At 48.4% G+C, this 16,997-nt stretch overlaps 2 protein-coding genes across 4 annotated transcripts in view; one reads left to right on the top strand and one right to left on the bottom strand.

Annotated features, from left to right (window-relative positions):
• CEP83 (centrosomal protein 83) overlaps positions 1-5,576 on the top strand; it is a 148,938-nt gene extending 143,362 nt beyond the window's left edge. The window contains exon 16 of the mRNA XM_081822204.1: positions 3,617-5,576. Coding sequence (XP_081678330.1) covers positions 3,617-3,701 — 85 coding nt within the window. The 3' untranslated portion in view covers positions 3,702-5,576. The remainder of the gene's footprint in view (positions 1-3,616) is intronic.
• Positions 1-16,997, bottom strand: part of PLXNC1 (plexin C1) — a 156,216-nt gene that overhangs the window by 25,141 nt on the left and 114,078 nt on the right. For all 3 annotated transcript variants that reach the window (XM_081822199.1, XM_081822197.1, XM_081822198.1), the window contains exons 22-24: positions 13,479-13,656; positions 11,142-11,245; positions 945-999 (exon numbers count right to left, since the gene is read on the bottom strand). In XM_081822199.1, coding sequence (XP_081678325.1) covers positions 945-999; positions 11,142-11,245; positions 13,479-13,656 — 337 coding nt within the window. The remainder of the gene's footprint in view (positions 1-944; positions 1,000-11,141; positions 11,246-13,478; positions 13,657-16,997) is intronic.

Here is a 16,997-nt window from a genome sequence, read left to right as displayed (position 1 = left end):
TCTTCCACTTTTTATAACACAAGGACACCAATCCCCCTATGCCAGAATGACCATCACCCTCTGCAAGATGCCTTCTCTCACTATAGCCAGATGTAATGATGGACTGGGGGGTCCCCAAAAGGGTGTCCTACAACCTACCAAATTATCCTTTCCATTTAACTGGAGTCCCTGCATTCCCTGTTTGCACTGACTAGGTCTTGGGACCTACCAGGCTGCCCTTAGTATTGAATCCAGGAATCAGGAAGCCTCCCCTCCGGTTGTGTGTGTGAGAAGTCCTGTCGGTGAGGCCCAGAACCCTTCTAAGGGCTGAGGACTGATTGTCTTGGCTGGGGTATGATTTCTCTGGAGACCAACCTGAACCAGGATCTAGGGTTTTTCTCAAGGCACCATCACAATGTTTTCTTGTCCTGAGGCTATCAGGGAGGTGGTAGAGAGTTTAGAGACTAGCTTATAGACTTTCCCATAAAAGCTCCCCATTTGGTTTGTCTCGATCACTTTCTGGGAATTTTGCAGATGCTATCAAAGGAGATTTGAATTTCTAAGTAGATTATCTTGTTTGTTCAGCACCTGCAGGGCTGTGTGACTATCTACAAGCTTCCCTCTTAGTTTGCCAGAGGGGTCTCCTCTATTAGCCCCCATCCTACTGAGGAGTTGTCACAGAGCGAGGAAGGCTGAGATTCTGTCCTGAGTTTAGGGCTGTCAAGAGGCAGCAACTTCCTTAGTACTGGGCAGTCCCAGCCAACTGCTCTTTACTGTTTCCTGTCCGCCTCCTTGCAAGGCTCACATTTTTAGGAACAGAAACAGATCAAATGGCTTTTCTCCGATTTCAGAGAATTACATAGCAACAACTCAGTCTCACCTTTGTGACAATACACCTGAGAGAGGCAAAAAGCGATACTTTAGAAAGGTGGGTGAGATCAAAAGGTTAACATTATACTGGTTACCTGAAGGAAAATTTGCTATCTTCTTAAAGACCTTTATAGTGGATCCATTTGATATCTGAAAGCAAAGATAAAAAATATATGAGTTTTCAAAATTTAATGTATTTCTCAACTTCATCCAGGAATTAGATCGCTGGATGGATCTTACATTCTCTCACTTATTAAATATTTATCAAGAAATGCTGTGTTCTGGGCACTGTGCTGGAGGCTGGGGCCGTAATGATGACCAAGACACTATCTCCACCCTCAAGGAGCTTACAGTCCTGTGGAGGAGATGGACAAGGCAGTGAGGTGTAGTGAGGCTGGGAGAGGGAGGCCAGGGTCTTGGGGCCAATGGGAGGTGGGCCAGCCCTGGAGGAGGGGAAGATGAGGCTGGGCTAGGATGTACCCCAGCCTCTCAGAGGTCAAGAGAGGCTTGGGCCACTAACTTTTTGAGGTTCCTACTATATTAAGAAATGCTGAAACAGGTGTTCAAAAACTGTTATCTAGAGCAGGTGTCTAATCCTATGACAGAGCAATTTCACATCTAGATATATGCCCAACAGAAAGAAGTACATATCCTGATAGTTAACTATTTGTAATTGCCCCATATTGGAAACAACCAAATATCACCAATGAATAAATAACTGGGAGTATGTCCATACCACAGAATATAGAACAATGGAAGTGAGCAAATTATTTCTACACACTACATGGGTAGACCTCATAATGATAATACCGAGCAAAAGAAGCCACACAAAGGAATGTATACTGTGTGATTCCATTCACATAAAGCTAAAAAAAAACCTAAATGAACACAAAAACAGTCAAACTACAATGTTAGATATTTGCAGGAGAGAGAGGGGTTAGGGACCAGGAGGGGACTTCTAAAGTACCCATAACGTTCTACTTCTTGACCTGAGTGGTAGTTAACAGGACGTGCTCACTTTGTGATCATTCATCCAGTGGTACACTTATGATTTCTTCTCTTTTCTGCAGCTATATCATATTTTTAAAAAGGAGCTTTTGAAATAATAAGAATTGCATATACTTTTAAATAAAAACTTTAAAATTTAAGTATAACTTACAGGAAGGCACTTAATGTTCACTAATATTAAGTGTGCAGCTCAGTCAATGTTCATTTAAATAAATACCTATATAAGCACTACCCACATCAAGATATAAAATATTTCAAGGTCCCAAGAAGTACCCCGTTATCTCCTCCCAAGTCAGTAACCACTGCATCCTCAGCCAGAGGTAATCACTGGTCTGACTTCCATCTGTTCTTGAACTTCATTTATAAATGGAATCATATAATACAGCTGACCCTTGAACAACATGGGGGGTAGGCGGTACTCCCCCGCCCCGCACATTTGAAACTCTACATAGAACTTTTGATTCCCCTAAAACTTAACTGCTAATAGCCCGATAGGAAGCCTTACCAAGAACAGTCAATTAACACATATTTTGTATGTTTGTGTATTATATACTGTATTCTTGCAATAAAGCTAGAGAAAAAATATTAAAATCATAAGATACATTTATAGTACTACACTGTATTTATTGAAAAAAATCTGCATGTAAGTGGACCTGCACAGTTCAAACCCGCATTGTTCAAGGGTCAAACTGTATAAATATATTCTTATGTCTGGCTTCTTAGGGTCAACATAAGGTCTGTGATGTTTATCCATATTGTTGCAGCTACCAGTAGTTCTTTCTTTTAAAATTACTTTGTATCATTGCATTGTATGAATATACTACAAAAAAACTGCCATACAATAAAAAGGAAGTATTGATATATGGTACAACGGGAACCTCAAAAACAATATGCTAAGTGAAAGAAGCCAGTCACAAAAGACCACATATTGTACGATCCTATTTATATAAAATGTCCAGAATAGACAGATTTATACATACAGAAAGATGACTAGTTGCCTAAAGCAGGGGTCGGAAGAATGAGGAGTGACTGCTAATGAATTCAAGTTTCTCTTTGGGGTGATGAAAATGTTCTAAAATTAGATTGTGGTGATGATTGCACAACTCTGTAAATGCACCGAAAACTATTGAATTGTACATTTTAAAAGGTGACCTTTATGGTATATAAATTATATCTCAATAGAGCTGCTAAAAAAAATTGCCACAGATTTTAAATTCACACCTTTGACAAATAAATGCTTTTACCAACTGACACACTATTGCAATGCCCATGCATACCCTCTTTTGTCAATAAAGGCAAGAGTTCTCACCTGAGGACTTTTGGAAAGACTGTGGAACCCAGTGCCAAATGGCCCTCCAGTGCAGCCCTCCCCTACAACCAACCAGGAGAAGCAGCACCCTTCAGGCCAAGGGGACTAGATGCTAAGATGCAGAGGGCAGCCCTCACTATTCTGAGGGGCTAAGTCCACAAAAATTTAAGACAAAGGGGCCTTGAGGGAGAGGCAGGTCAGGGATACACAAATCCTTGCCTTCATTCTGGGATTGTGGAGGGAGGATTAACGCCTTCGCTTTAGAACACTGTCAGCTCAGTGCTTTTCCCCTCCATTCTCAAGTTCTAATACTACTTTGGACCCAGCCTTCCCCAGCTGGGAAAAAAGTAGAAACCTAGAGTTTCTCCTCTGGCCTGCTGCACATTTCGTTACCAGAATGTACAAACCTGCCTAGCAAGCACCAAAGGATTAAAGCCGAATCTCCTTCAGGTTGCACCCACAGAGGAAGGAACACAGAGCAGAGCCAACCCTGCAGAGACGCCCCGAGCAAAGCGGTCCAGCCAGCTGTGTCTAGCCACCTGCTACCTTGAGGCCAGAGGCCCCCAACCGCTGGGGTTCACGACATCTCGGAGGGAGCGGGAGTACTGGGCGGGGGCTGGCTGGGCCATCAGGCCTCCGACAAGTGTCTCCAGCGTGGATTCTGAACTCTCACTGAATTCTGTTCTGCTGTGATTGCCAAACATCCTTTCCTTTCCCCTTGAGCCATTCATTGTTTTCTGGTTGATTTTTCCATTCTCCTCCATATTGGATGCAAGTAAACACTCAGCACAGGCACTCCCTTAGCAACACTCAGACACCAAGTTTATGAGAATGTTTGAATAGCGTTACAAAGTTCCTCCCCATGAAGAGCTGGATATGCTCGGTTTCTAAGCCAATAAGTATCTTTTTATAAAAGGAAGCTGGTGATTCATTCTGGGTAATTGTCAAAGAATGAATCCCAAATGGATCCTGTTGAGTGTTGAGCCAATACTCCACTACTGTCAGATGCTTTGTTTTGCTAAACGTGCTCACCCTCACTCTATAATCACAACCACCACGGATGGGCCTTCCCGATAAGGAGTGCTGCCAAAAGTTCAAATGTCTTTTCAAGAGCTGGCAACAACTCACTGCTGGCACTGAGCTCAGGCACTGGGAGAGCGCAGACGCAGCTTGTACCAAGGAAATTTGAAATTATCTCCCAAGAGCAAGTGCAAAAGCATTTTATTAGTGGGTGAGTTGTGTGTGTGTCTGAGCCTGTGTGTGAAGTGTATTTCTAACTTTCACAGCTGCTCTCCGGCTGGAACACCCACCCCCCCGCCACGTGACACTAACGCCGTTGTAAGACAGAAACTAGTTTATTTACAGATGTTGGGGAACAGGGTGGGGGGGGAAGGTTTCCATTTTCTATTTTGCATAAGTCAGCTCCTGCCCAGTTAAGGACAGAAATGCCTTTTTGAAAAGTGCCACAGAACCTAAAGTGTTAAAAGTATGATGCTGTTTGTTCCATCTGAGGAGCTCCAAATGCTTTCCTAAGAGGGACTCATTAATCCTCCTGTACTCCTGTGAGGCAGGGAGCATCCTCTGGACCCCTACTTTAGGAATAAAAACCAAATTAAATCAAAGAAAGATTAATGTCACTAGATGGATCTGCGGCAGGAATGTTTCTCCAGCCAGAGCAGAACTGGTAACACAGGGCAATTTCAAATTAAATTCCTTCCAGTCTCACAGTGCTCCACGATTCAAGGAGACAAGAAGGCTATACCCCTTCAATGATGACTGGCCAATGTTGGAACAGGGTGGAGAAAACTGTAGACTCCTCCATTATCAGCATTAGGAACTGTGACCACACAGGGCGAAAAGGACTCATGTCAACAATGTAAAATCACTCCTGAAATAAACAGAAGGTACATATCCTCCAATGTGCAAGTGAAGGTGGGATTTCTGTGGCATAGGTTGAAGAAAATTCCATAAAAATAGATTTTCTACATATATAAGATTGAACTTCTATTTAACCTTACAAAACTGCCATTTTTGTATATTAAAATGGTCTAATATTGGTAATTTCATATTGTTTAGCCTAAGAGAAAAGCTGGAATTTGAGCCTAAGAATTCTATGGAAAATTATGAAATATTGTGATACTTTTTTTCTCAAAAAAAAGGAAAACAGAGTAACCAATACAAATCACCATGTGGAAACCCTTACCAGTATCTCTCATTCCTAAAACGTATTATATGAAAACAGAAATTTAGGGCGCCTGGGTGGCTCAGTCGGTTAAGCGTCTGCCTTCGGCTCAGGTCATGATCCCAGGGTCCTGGGATCGAGCCCCGCATCGGGCTCCCTGCTTGGCGGGAAGCCTGCTTCTCCCTCTCCCACTCCCCCTGCTTGTGTTCCCTCTCTTGCTGTGTCTCTCTCTGTCAAATAAATAAAATCTTTAAAAAAAAAGATTCGGGCGCCTGGCTGGCTCAGTCATTGAGCGTCTTGCCTTCGGCTCAGGTCATGATCCCAGGGTCCTGGGATCGAGCCCCGCATCGGGCTCCCTGCTCCGCGGGGAGCCTGCTTCTCCCTCTGCCTGCCGCTCTTCCTGCTTGTGCTCTCTCTCTCTGACAAATAAATAAAATCTTAAAAAAAAAAACAAAAAACAGAACTTTATTCAACTAGCGTTGTCCCTGCGACCACTCAGCAATTCTGCTCTCCCCGCCTATCCCCTTAGCTCTTCTCACTGACACGCCAAAGCTGGAGGCAAATGAAAAAGAATCTTACTTCGCCGGGCCAGAGGGATACCCTTGCTCAGTCCATGAGCAAAGGAGGCTCAGGGCTCATCAGAGCGTTTGGAAGGGACCCATCAGAACATTCTCAACACACAAATCACACGTGCGGTTTTTGACACCCAAGACAGAACCCCAAAGGATTCTTGAAACTAGTTAAAATGCCAGTAGGGCTCCTGCTGCTTCTTTGGGTACTTGGAATTAAGCCTGGGCCAGTAGCAGACTCCCTCTGAGGACCATTAGAGAGAACCCTAACCTTGTCCCCTGGGAGCGAGTCTGGCCTCCAGGAGTATGCCTGAAATTGGGAACCTAAGCGCTCCCCCGCTTTTTCTTGGGCTCTTGGATGCTGAAAGAGGCCTCCTATCTGACAAGGGCAACCACTGTCGTGTTCAAGGAATACTGGATGTCAATGACGTTAAAGCAGAATTAGAAGGAAGGAAGCATTTTGATAAACTCACAGACATGAGGTTCATCAGAAGATTTTAAGAGACATTACCTTTTCGAATTTGACATCAGAGAATGTAACCACCAGGGTTTCTCACGACATGGTCCAGTTCCCTAGCCAAGGCTGCCTTTGAGGCCGGGGCCATGGGCTCCAGGCCGGGCTCCAAGCAACGAGAGGGGCCACTGTCTCTAGCACGATTCCTTTTGCATCTGCTTCTAGCCTTGGAGCCTCAGTGAGAAGAGCCACGTGAACTCGGTCAAGTTTCTCAGCCTCCCTGCGCCCTAGAATGGGAATAATGACAGGCTCTACCTTGCCGGGCTGTAGCGAGGACTAAAGTGGTGGCTGTTTGTAAGAGCCCCTGGAACAGTGCCCAGTGGACAAGAAGCACTCCCTACGTGTTAAATAAATCACCCACGCTGTGAGAGACCTTTAGAGATAGTCAAATCCCTTCACTTTAGTGTCACGGATGACACACCTGATTGGAAGGACCCCTGACTTCACCTAGCAGACACTTTGGAACATTCTTATGAGCTTTAAATGTCATCTGAATGACAGCTTTGGCATTAGCGGGGACCACTGTGGCATTAGCCCAGGCCTGTTACGAGAATATTCTTCAACACCACAGTGGTTAGCCGTCTTTTCTGCCCCTCAGACTCTCGCAGCTCAGAAGGAGAGGTGCAATCTGCAGAGGACATTTCCTGCCGGACACAACACCTGTTCCACCCACCCGATGCCACTCTCTAGCAAGGTGTGAGGGCGGTAACACCATCCAGCGAAGGGTCACACGGGGGTGCAGGGGAGGAGAAGAGAGCCTGGACCCAGAGACACCCCCCCCCGCCCCATCCAACACACACACACACAACTGATCTCATCAGCTCCAGAACACACTGCAGTTTCCTTCATAGTAAATGACACACAGCGACGGTCAGTTAAGGAAGCGTTTGGGGAGGATGTAATTATAGGGGAGAAAGATGCCTCTGGCCTAATGTGTTTGTAGAGACGCTGATTTTACCCCTTGTTTGCATGGGACAGGAGACTGTAGCAGAAATTTACCCTCCTCTGCACTCATCTGATGGAAAAGGAAGGCAAGAAGAGCACCTTCATAAGATCGTTGTGAATGTGAACTGCGCTTATGCACACGAACGGCGCTGTGGTCATGGTAGAAAGCAGTCTTGCCCATGCCCAGGTTTGGCGAGGATGCCATCCCATAGAGGACAAAGCATGGCCAGCAACTGGGGGCTATGGAGGTTGCATCTGGCCCATGAGATTCTATATTTTTGCTGTGCCTTCAGATCCCCTCTAGAAACCTGTTCTTCAAATATTTGGACAGTAAATCATTCAGAGGAGACCAGCTACACTCTATTTGCCCTAAGGACAGAACAGGCAAGAAGAAAGAGCCTCCCACTCCAGCAACAGGACTTTGTTTAGATAGTAGGAGGAACTGGTCGTCACTAAAGATTAACTTTAAAACCTAACTAATTTGGGCTAATTGGAGGGAGATGAGTCTAAATCACTTAAAATTCTGAGTTAGACCCTATTTTTAAATGAAATATAGTTTTTTGCTTTCAAGCACTTACAGTGACTCAAACTAGCGTGCTTTAGTAAATGAATAAGAGTGGTAATTAGCATCTTGTCTCTTTGGAGAGAAACGCAAGCTCCAGGAGAAAATTTTTTAACGAAAGGGCAAAAGGAAGCTTCAGCCTACCCCTGTCAAATTACTCCAGATTTTAAATCTGCGGGGGATCTACTAAACTGAGTATAGATTTAGGTGGCTGAGGGTGCTGGTGGATACTTTTTTCTGAGCAGTCTTTGAAAAACAGGGCATTTGAGATGGTCCAGGCATAGAGAGCACACGGCCGGTGACCTCCCCAGTTTCCTTCAAGCTCTCTGAGTTTATTTGCCTCACGGCTTAGCTTTTTAAACATAAGGAGAATCCTTTAAGCCCTTGTGTCCTAGTCTTGTCATTTATTACCACCATGTGGCAATGCTAGGGTATGAAGCCAATAAATCATTTGGATGGGAAGTGACTCCAGGCCGGATTAATTTCATTATCATCCTTAAGCAGATAGGTGTCTAGCACGGCCGATGTCTCCAGTGAGGACTGATGTTCTCTCTGTCCTGACAGCCTTCCCCTGGCCTCGCGGACAGCTACGGTGGTTCTTCCCTTTCCCTGCTGGAGGGGCCTGTCCTGCCTTTTCCTGTGAAGGGCAGTGCGTGGATACACCCCCTTCCTTTGTGGCCCACCTCGCGCCCCGCGGTTGCTGGGGGACTCCAAGAAGCCTGACCAGGGTGGCCCCGCCGTCTCCGCACAGCCGAGCAAGGCAAGCGCGTCAGTCAAGAGCACCCAAGGAGGGACGCCTGGGTGGCTCAGTTAGTTAAGCAACTGCCTTCGGCTCAGGTCATGATCCTGGAGTCCTGGGATCGAGTCCCACATCGGGCTCCCTGCTTGGCAGGGAGTCTGCTTCTCCCTCTGACCCTCCCCCTCTCATGCTCTCTCTCAAATAAATAAATAAAAATATTTAAAAAAAAAAAAAGAGCACCCAAGGAGGGCGTCTGTGGTGGTGTTCCTTCCAGACTTGCTGGGACAAACTCGCTCCCCAGACGCAGGGAGGGAAGGAGATGGCTGCCAGGTGGCAACCCTGAACTTCAAACTGAAGCCACGCTAAGCCCCCCCTCTAAGGACCTACACGCGCAGGGGAGCATCCCCGACCCTAACCCCTCCTCCCCTCCATTAAATTCCCTCTGCGGCAGCGCGGGCTCGTCTTGGAGTGTGGCGCACAAAAGGAAGGTCCCCCGAGGAGTTTTACAAACTCCAACAGCTCTTGGCGAGATGACTCCAGGGCTGCAAAGTCTGCGCTGCAGGAGGGTGAGCACGGAGGCGAGTCCTTACTCCGTAGCTTTCTCTGCTGGCTGCTCTCCAGCAAGGGCTCCGGGGACGCACCCAGCCAGGTGTCACCCGAAGCAGCCATGCCCAAACTGGCTCAGGGAATCGCTCAGCCAAAGAGCCCAAGGAAGAGGCGTCCCCTGTCCTCTGTTCCTCAAGGACAGTCTCTGCTTTGAGGGGAGAGCCTGCAGGGTCCGAAGGCCTTCTTGTGCAAACACATTTTCCTGGGACTCCACAGGCGTGAAAGACAGGCGGCGCCGACTTTCCAGGTGGCCTGGGCAGCTGCTCCTGCGGCTCCGCTACCCGGAAGGGCACCCGCATCTGTGCATCTGTGCCCCATCCCCGAGCACCATCCTGACCCTCCTTCACCCAGAAACTCTCCCATCGGCGTGGCTTGCGGCGCCCAACTCCTGCCCGTCCCTGAGTCCCTCTGCTCGTCTCCGTCTCAAGAGCCACGACGTCATTTCTGGCCAACATGGGGCCTCACCTGAAATTCTTCTAGTGACAGCTTCCAAGGGCCCCCCTATTACCAGGTTTGCACCTCTTCCATCCATGGTCCATACCCACCACGGGCATTTCTGAGACACAAATCCCTCAAGATCCTCCAGCGGCTTCTTGGGCCTATTGTGGGGACCAAAGTCAAACTCCCGACGAAGCTGACAGGGCTGCCCAATGTGTGCCTCCCCTTCTCGCCTCCCTCCCCGCTTCTCTGCCGTCCTCCCTGACAGGCTGTGGGGGATGCTGGTTAGGCCACAGACCCTGGGGCCCAACTGTCTGGGTCCAGATCTTGGCTCTGCCGCTGGCTAGCTGCTAGTACACCTCCCCGCGCCTCAGTGTACCCATCTATAAAGAGGGTTAATAACGGCGCCTACCTCAGAGGTCTGCTGTATAAAGGATGGAATAAGCCCAAAGAGGGCGCAGTGCCGAGGACAGCGTCTGGCAGAGTGAGGCCTCCATCACGTTGGCTGTTGTTGGATTGCTGGCCCTCACTGCCACGCCCGCGCCTCTCGAGTTTTAGCCAGCTGACAAGTCTTTCTGTGCAAGAACATGTGGGGTGTGCCGGCGCCCCATCCCGGCCCGGTTAAGTTCTCCTCGCTCTTCAGGTCTCCGCTTAGTCCCAGCGTCCTCCAGGAAGCTTCTCAGCTGCTCTGAGCCACAGCACTGCTATGCGGTAGGTGCTGCCTCCGTCCTCGTCTCCCTGCCCTCCCCCACCCTTCCTGAGGCGGTAGGCTCCCTGAAGTCAGGAGCTAGGTCTCTCTTGCTCTTGCATGCAACCCCAGCACTCGGCACAGAGCAGATATTCAACAAAGATTTGGACAATGTTGCTGAATGACTCCCACGATCCCAGCATGTTCAGGAACCTTCCCTGCCTCCTTTCTCCTGTTCTGTGCAGGCTTCTCCGGCACACAGATCTCGGACACGGGCGCCCCGTACCCACCTCGGCACTCAGCCAGCATGTGGGTCAGGGGCCACAGGAGGTATGGCTGAATACTGTAAACAAACAGGAAATGTAGAACTTCTTCAGAAAAAAAAAAAAAAAAAAAAAAAGGACCCTACACAAAGGCTACGTGGTTCTGTGAACACCGTGGAGAGCCGTGAGGTGACGTTTCCCACCCAAACTGCAGGATGGAGAGCGATCAGTCGCATGAAAACAAAGGCCTCGCAGAGGAGGACCCAGGGGGACCGCACACCACGACAGACAGGGATTCCTGGGCTCTTCCAAATGAGCAACTGAGAAAGCAATCTGCCAACTATGCCAGAAAACGGTGGGAGTTGTGTAATTTTTTTAAAAGAATTGTCCTGGTTTACCTGGAGATGATCTAAATGAGTCAGGATGGGGCTCGGGGAAGAAGACGTCGAGGGCTCAGCCCCGCTCTTACCTCGTAATGGCCGATAGTATTTAGCTTAGTTATTCCATCTTCGAGAATCACAGATGAACTGTCAATATCCAGCAGTTCTTTTTGTCGTGTCCCCACTTGCAGCTCTGGGAAGGAAAAAAAAAAGAGAGAGAGAGAGTGTATTTTGTTCTCCTCTGACATTATAGTGAGAAAGTTTAAATGCTACTCTGTAATAACAGTAGCAATTATTATTTAGGGATACAGCTTAAATAAAGTGGTTAATATTTGTTTGAAGATCTGGAGATATCTCAGCCAGACAGGTAGCCTGAGTTTTGTTTTGTTTTTGTTTTGTGTTTAGGGCTTTGACTTTTAAGACTATGTTTCCCTGAAGCTTATACTCTGAGGCTAAGCCTGGAAGTAAAGCCAATGAGAACAAAATAATGTATCCTTAGAGGGACGAAGCTCTGCAGAAAATTCCAACAACAAATTTGTATGTTCCCAAGCAGGTGCACTGTGAACGGTCTCCTGTAGGTCCCTGTGTGGGAGTGCGCTGGTGGGCTAATATTCCAAACCACACGCCTCAAGCTCTTTTATGGAGGTTGCCAACTTGTGCCCTAGGGCCAGAATGTGGCCCACCAATGTGTATTTTTTGTGTGTGTGTGAACCTTCACAGTGTTTTGCTTATTACTAATGTCAATTCAGCACCAACAGTCAAAGATCAGAAAAATTCAGACTGAGTTCTCTTTTAAAAAATGGGATCATCCGATATCACTGACCCCAGCGGCCTGCATGCAACTATTGGCTGAAGCTACGGGGCACTACCCCGTTAGATGAGGTGTCCTGCCCCAGTGAAGTTGGGCCCCACCATTTCCTGGTGTCCTAGGTGGGCCAGCACCCCTTATTTTTGACAGTCGCTGCCCCTCCGGGCCTCCAAGTTCGTGAGCCTCTGCTAGAGGAGGTCTCCCACAGCGGCTCTGGGATAGGATTTCAATACGACCTAAGGCTGGCTTCGAGGGTTTGCCTTGGTTTTCCGAGGCCAGCCTTGGAGATTGTTTGCAAGATGATCACGGCAGCAGAAGCCTGACAGGCTGGGATGCTCTGCTCCCATTTCCCATCAGACTACAACGTGAAGCCTCTAGGAGACTTGTTCTGCTGCCTGCCTTCCCCTGTCACGAGGAACTGATGGGCTCAAGCTCAGGAATGGCAAGAGGATGCTACTGCTTACTCCGCATGGCAGGACGGAGGCCCCCGGGGCTGTGGGCCCCCTGTGCCCAGCTCCTGGCAGCCAGAGTCACACACTGGCGGGAGGCAGCCTCACGGCAAGGAAGGTGATGGTTCTGGGTCAGGTGACAACGGCCTCCCGTCTGGGGCTGCCTCTGTGACCCCGCCTCTAACCAAGTCAGCTACCTCGGCCTTCAAGCGTCCGACAGTCCACCCAACAGAAGGAAACAGGAGAGAGGCCGAGGAGAGGGGCCTTGGCGGCCCTTTCTTTGAAGCCGAGTCACATAGATTGTGGCACATCTGCCTGGCTTCCCGCAGCTGCCAGGCCCTGCCCCCAGGCTTCTCTAAATGGCCGTTTAGCGGGAGCTTTGGCCTTGGAGGGCCAGGTGGGATGATTTTAATTGCCTGCTTAGTCGGGGCTGCAAGTCTACATTGAGGGGAGATGAGCCTTGTTATGCTTGTCTGTCACTGCTGTGATTTTACTCTTCTTTCCTGTCCCATTATCTGCGATAAAATCCCACGACAGTCTCTGGGGAGGGCTGCAGGGAGCTCAACTTTAAAACAGTGATGAACATTTGAGTGGAGTGGAACTCTGTTAGCTCGCTCAGGCATATGCTCTCCTTTGCAGATACCAACAATGCCCGAGAACGAATTCATAGCAGATGCTGCTTCGGGGTGGGAGGAAGGATGGAGACCATACTTAATGCAGGATGCGATTAGCAGCGAGGAAGATGACCTTTCTAGTGTGCTGGAGTTAACACCCAGAGTCTGAGCCACCCGCTAATGACACACTCCGTATCACAACAAACAAATCAAATGCCAACGCGAAATGCAACACATAGAGAGGGCGCGGGGTTTACGCCTTTTTGTACTTCGTGATGCAAGGTGAATCCATTCAGTCTCAGGGTGAGCAATCTCATGAATCTGATTTACAAACATAATATTTTTTTAAAAAAAACCAGTGTCTTTGAAGGGTAATGCTTCCTAGGAAGAATCATGCTGCTCGTGGGAGAGCCGTGCAGGCTCTGGGCCCCCAGACGTGCCCCCTGGGAGCTTCAACAAGCAGAGACTTACATGCCGTGGGCAGGGAGAAAGGGAGAGATGGTGGGAGAGACGTTCACCGGGGACTGGGATGAAATAGCTCCTTCATTGCCTTACCGAGACCAATTTCATTCAGCTGAAGTCCATAAGGAGAGCCATTTTTGCTTAGGAAAGCCTGGAAAATCTTTTCTTTCGCTTGGCCTATGGTGTCACAATCAAGAACATTGACTGAAATGTTCCGACAGACATCTGCACTCTCATTTTCCGGGATCTTTTCAAAGATGACGTTTAATGCCTGAAAGAATACAAACAGGTTTCCAAGTCTGTTAGATAATTGCGATCTGAAAGGCATTCATAAAAGACACAAACCTTGGCGAGTCCTACTAATACCTCTGACAGCACATTAGCAAACACTGTGTCGCATTATACTACTTTAATCTTTTCTCGATAATCCATTCTTTTCAGGGATAATGGAAAGGAAAACAGAAAAGTGAAAACTCTCATTACAGAGCAAGCACTGAATAAATATATGAGAGTAAAACATATATACACATAAATATTCTAGAAGTGGTGACTTCTAATTTCATCCTCAAAAAAAAAAAAAAATTGGAAAAGCTTCCACAGCAGATGAGGGCAGGCTGGTGATTATCTGTTTTATTAACAGGACCACAGAGTCCCAGAAGTGAAGTTCCAGGTGACAAGAAAGGTCAGGGGGTCCCCGTATTGATCCTGCTGAAGGAGGTCACTTTTTAATGTGCAGTATTAATGACGAGAACATTTATCTCCCCCCTCCACTTCGACATCCTCAGACAGCTTCCCAAGCCCTCATTAAAACCCCGAGGTCCCCACCCTGTACTATTATTCTTGCATGAATTACTTTACATTTCAGCGCTGTTATTTAATGTTTCATCAGTTAACACTCTCCCAGTGCAGCAAACCCTCAGAATCGGATGGATGGGGGAAGGAAGGAAGGCTTTCGTGAATGTGTGAAAAGACAGAACAAGGGAGTATTTCAAAACAAACTGAAAAGCAATTTCAGGTTTACTCTGAGAACGTGCGCGCACACACGGGCACACACACACCCTAACACAACAAAGTTTACCTACTACAGCTCCTCGGGGGAACCGATTCAGGGAAAGGCTAAGAGTATTCTGTAATTAGCATAGCACACAGTTTGGATTTGAAGGCACCGTGGTGATCGCAGAATCAAGGGTCTGGTGTGAAATGCACAGTGAACCTGGCTACCATGAGGGGATGTAAAATGATTACTGGAAATGTTTTTAAAAAATGGAAACACAATTAAGGGGAGACTGGGGATCCTTAGGATTCATTCAACTTTCAAATGGGTATAGTAACAGTACGTGCCTTCTAGTGTTGTTACAGAGATTAAATGAGATGATGCACGTCACAGGCTTGGCACGGGGCTGGACTGCTGGGAAGGGCTCGATGCTGATGATGAGGATGGTGATGATCAAAGTGGTAAGTGATGGTTTCCTGTAACTTTTCAGAATCCTTACTGTGGCTAGTGTTGTGTGCCTTCCTTAGAAGACTGCGAGAGCCCGCCGAAGCTGAGCAGCCAGGGCTCAGACTCCACGCCCTGTACCCAGCGGGGTGAGCAGCCGTTCTGGGGGCCAACCCCTCAGTTTCCTCTGCCGCACAGTGGGAGTCACAATGGCAACTGCCCCTGGGCTCCGGTGCTGATGAACTGAATTAACCTCAGGGTGCGGAGCACAGGGTCCGGCTGGCGAGCCCTCAGGAGATAGGATGACAGAAGGACTGGGGACGTGGGAGAGGGGATTGCAAACTCTGGGAGGGTCTCAGAGGCATGTCTTCTTGTCATGGCCTTTACACCTTGCTCCCGCACTCCTGCTTACAATTACATGCAGTAAACTTTGGTCCAGTCCCAATTAAACGATTAACACTCTGAGGCCGTGGAGTCTGAACTCTGGGGTTAAGCGGGGATCTCAGCCCCGCAGTTCCCTTCTTCCCGAGAGGGTCCCTCCCTCGCGTGCAGTCTGGGCACACTGCGGATCGGGGCCAGTCACAGCCAGGAAGGGAGGCCGAGCGCCCCTCCGTGCACAAACCCGGACACACAGGACGGGACAGAAGGCCGGGAGTGTTGGCAGGAGGGCAAGCGCTGGGCGGACCGTCTAGAAGGAACCAGAGTCCTCTCCCTCCACCTTCCTGGTTCAGCACATTTATCGACACCCTGCCAACTTCACTTCCAGGCACACCTATTTTAACCTTCCCAACATCCTGGCTCGGGGGCTGTGCTCTTATTATCCCCCCCCTTTTTTTTTTTTTTTGTAAGTAGGCTCCAAGCCCATCGCGGGGCTTGAACTCGCGACCCTGAGATCAAGACCTGAACTGAGATCAAGAGTCAGACGCTTAACTAACTGAGCCACCAGGCACCCCCTACTTTATTAAGTAGTATTATCCCCATTTTTGAGTGAGGAAATGGAGGCACAGAGGGGCCAAATAACCTGCACCGGGGAGGCCAGTGGGCACCGCAAACCACTCAGTGACGGGGTTCTCCCCCCACTCCTGCTCCCACCCACAGCCCAGGAACCCTGGGCCTCCAGGAGCCCTGTTTTAGGTCAGGCTGCAAGCCAAGTCCCGAGCGAGACTCCCGGCACAAACGGGGTTCTGGAGGCGTAAACGCGGGTCCTGCCCTCACAGTCTGTGTAGACCTGCCCGTGTCTTCCCACACACGTCTGCGAGCTGGTGCCGCACAGGGGGGATGGGGGTGGTTACGCTATTTCACGGGGCTTCCAAAGATAAAGACAACTGGAAAGCACCTTTTAATCGGAGCTCCAGCGATCCCAGCTTGTTTAATAGTTTGATAGGTATTTGTGAAATCACACTCTGTGACTACCTTAGGGCACCATTGTCTTTAACAAAAACACCTCTTTATAGGCAATAAATGTTCTACTTAAAAACATAACCAAAAGGAGAAAAAAAAATCTTAACTGGATGTAAAATCCTGTAAATTTGCCGCTGCCACCACAGCTAGATGGGTGGAAAAAGTAAAATGGTGTTTGATAGAGGCCACGGGGGATTCTGAGAGTCAATCCAGACACAAATTGATTTTGTATGCTGCTAACGCTTAGTGCTCCAACAGCAATTTCCTAAAGCGTAAGTGGGGTCAGGGGCTCCCAGAGTGGGCCCTACCTCTTCACCCCACCCCAGGCTCAGAGAGCACACACTGGGCTTTGTCCGCCATTGGGGAAGATCCCCCATGGAAGCGCCATCTCTCCCCTTACAAACCCATTTAGCCAGAATCTTCCCTGTGACCTACTCAGTGTTAGGGGCTGGGGTATAGGGTAGACCTTAAGACATAGTCGTTGTTTTTGGATAATTCACAATACGTTTGACACACTAAAGCATCGTCTTTGAAACAGTATTTAGCCCCCAGGTGCAAGAGCATCCCCCTCAGTCAGTGTTGACAGAAAATTCAAGAAGGAAGGACGGGAGAGCTGAGAGCTCTGAGCACAGGCATCAGACCATCTGGATCATCCCCTTCTGGTACTTAGCTGTGAGACTGTGGGTAAGTTATCTCATTTCTCTGAGCCTTAACACTTCGTTTCCTTCCCCTTGCCCTCCCCCTTTCCCCCTCCCCTCCCCCTCTCCCCTCCC

This window comes from Leptonychotes weddellii, chromosome 5 (assembly GCF_054177405.1).
Source record: "Leptonychotes weddellii isolate Sample4059 chromosome 5, ASM5417740v2, whole genome shotgun sequence".
In the NCBI taxonomy this organism is placed as follows: Eukaryota; Metazoa; Chordata; class Mammalia; order Carnivora; family Phocidae; genus Leptonychotes; species Leptonychotes weddellii.
Note: the sequence above shows the minus strand (reverse complement) of the source record. Positions and strands in the feature narration are given on the sequence as shown.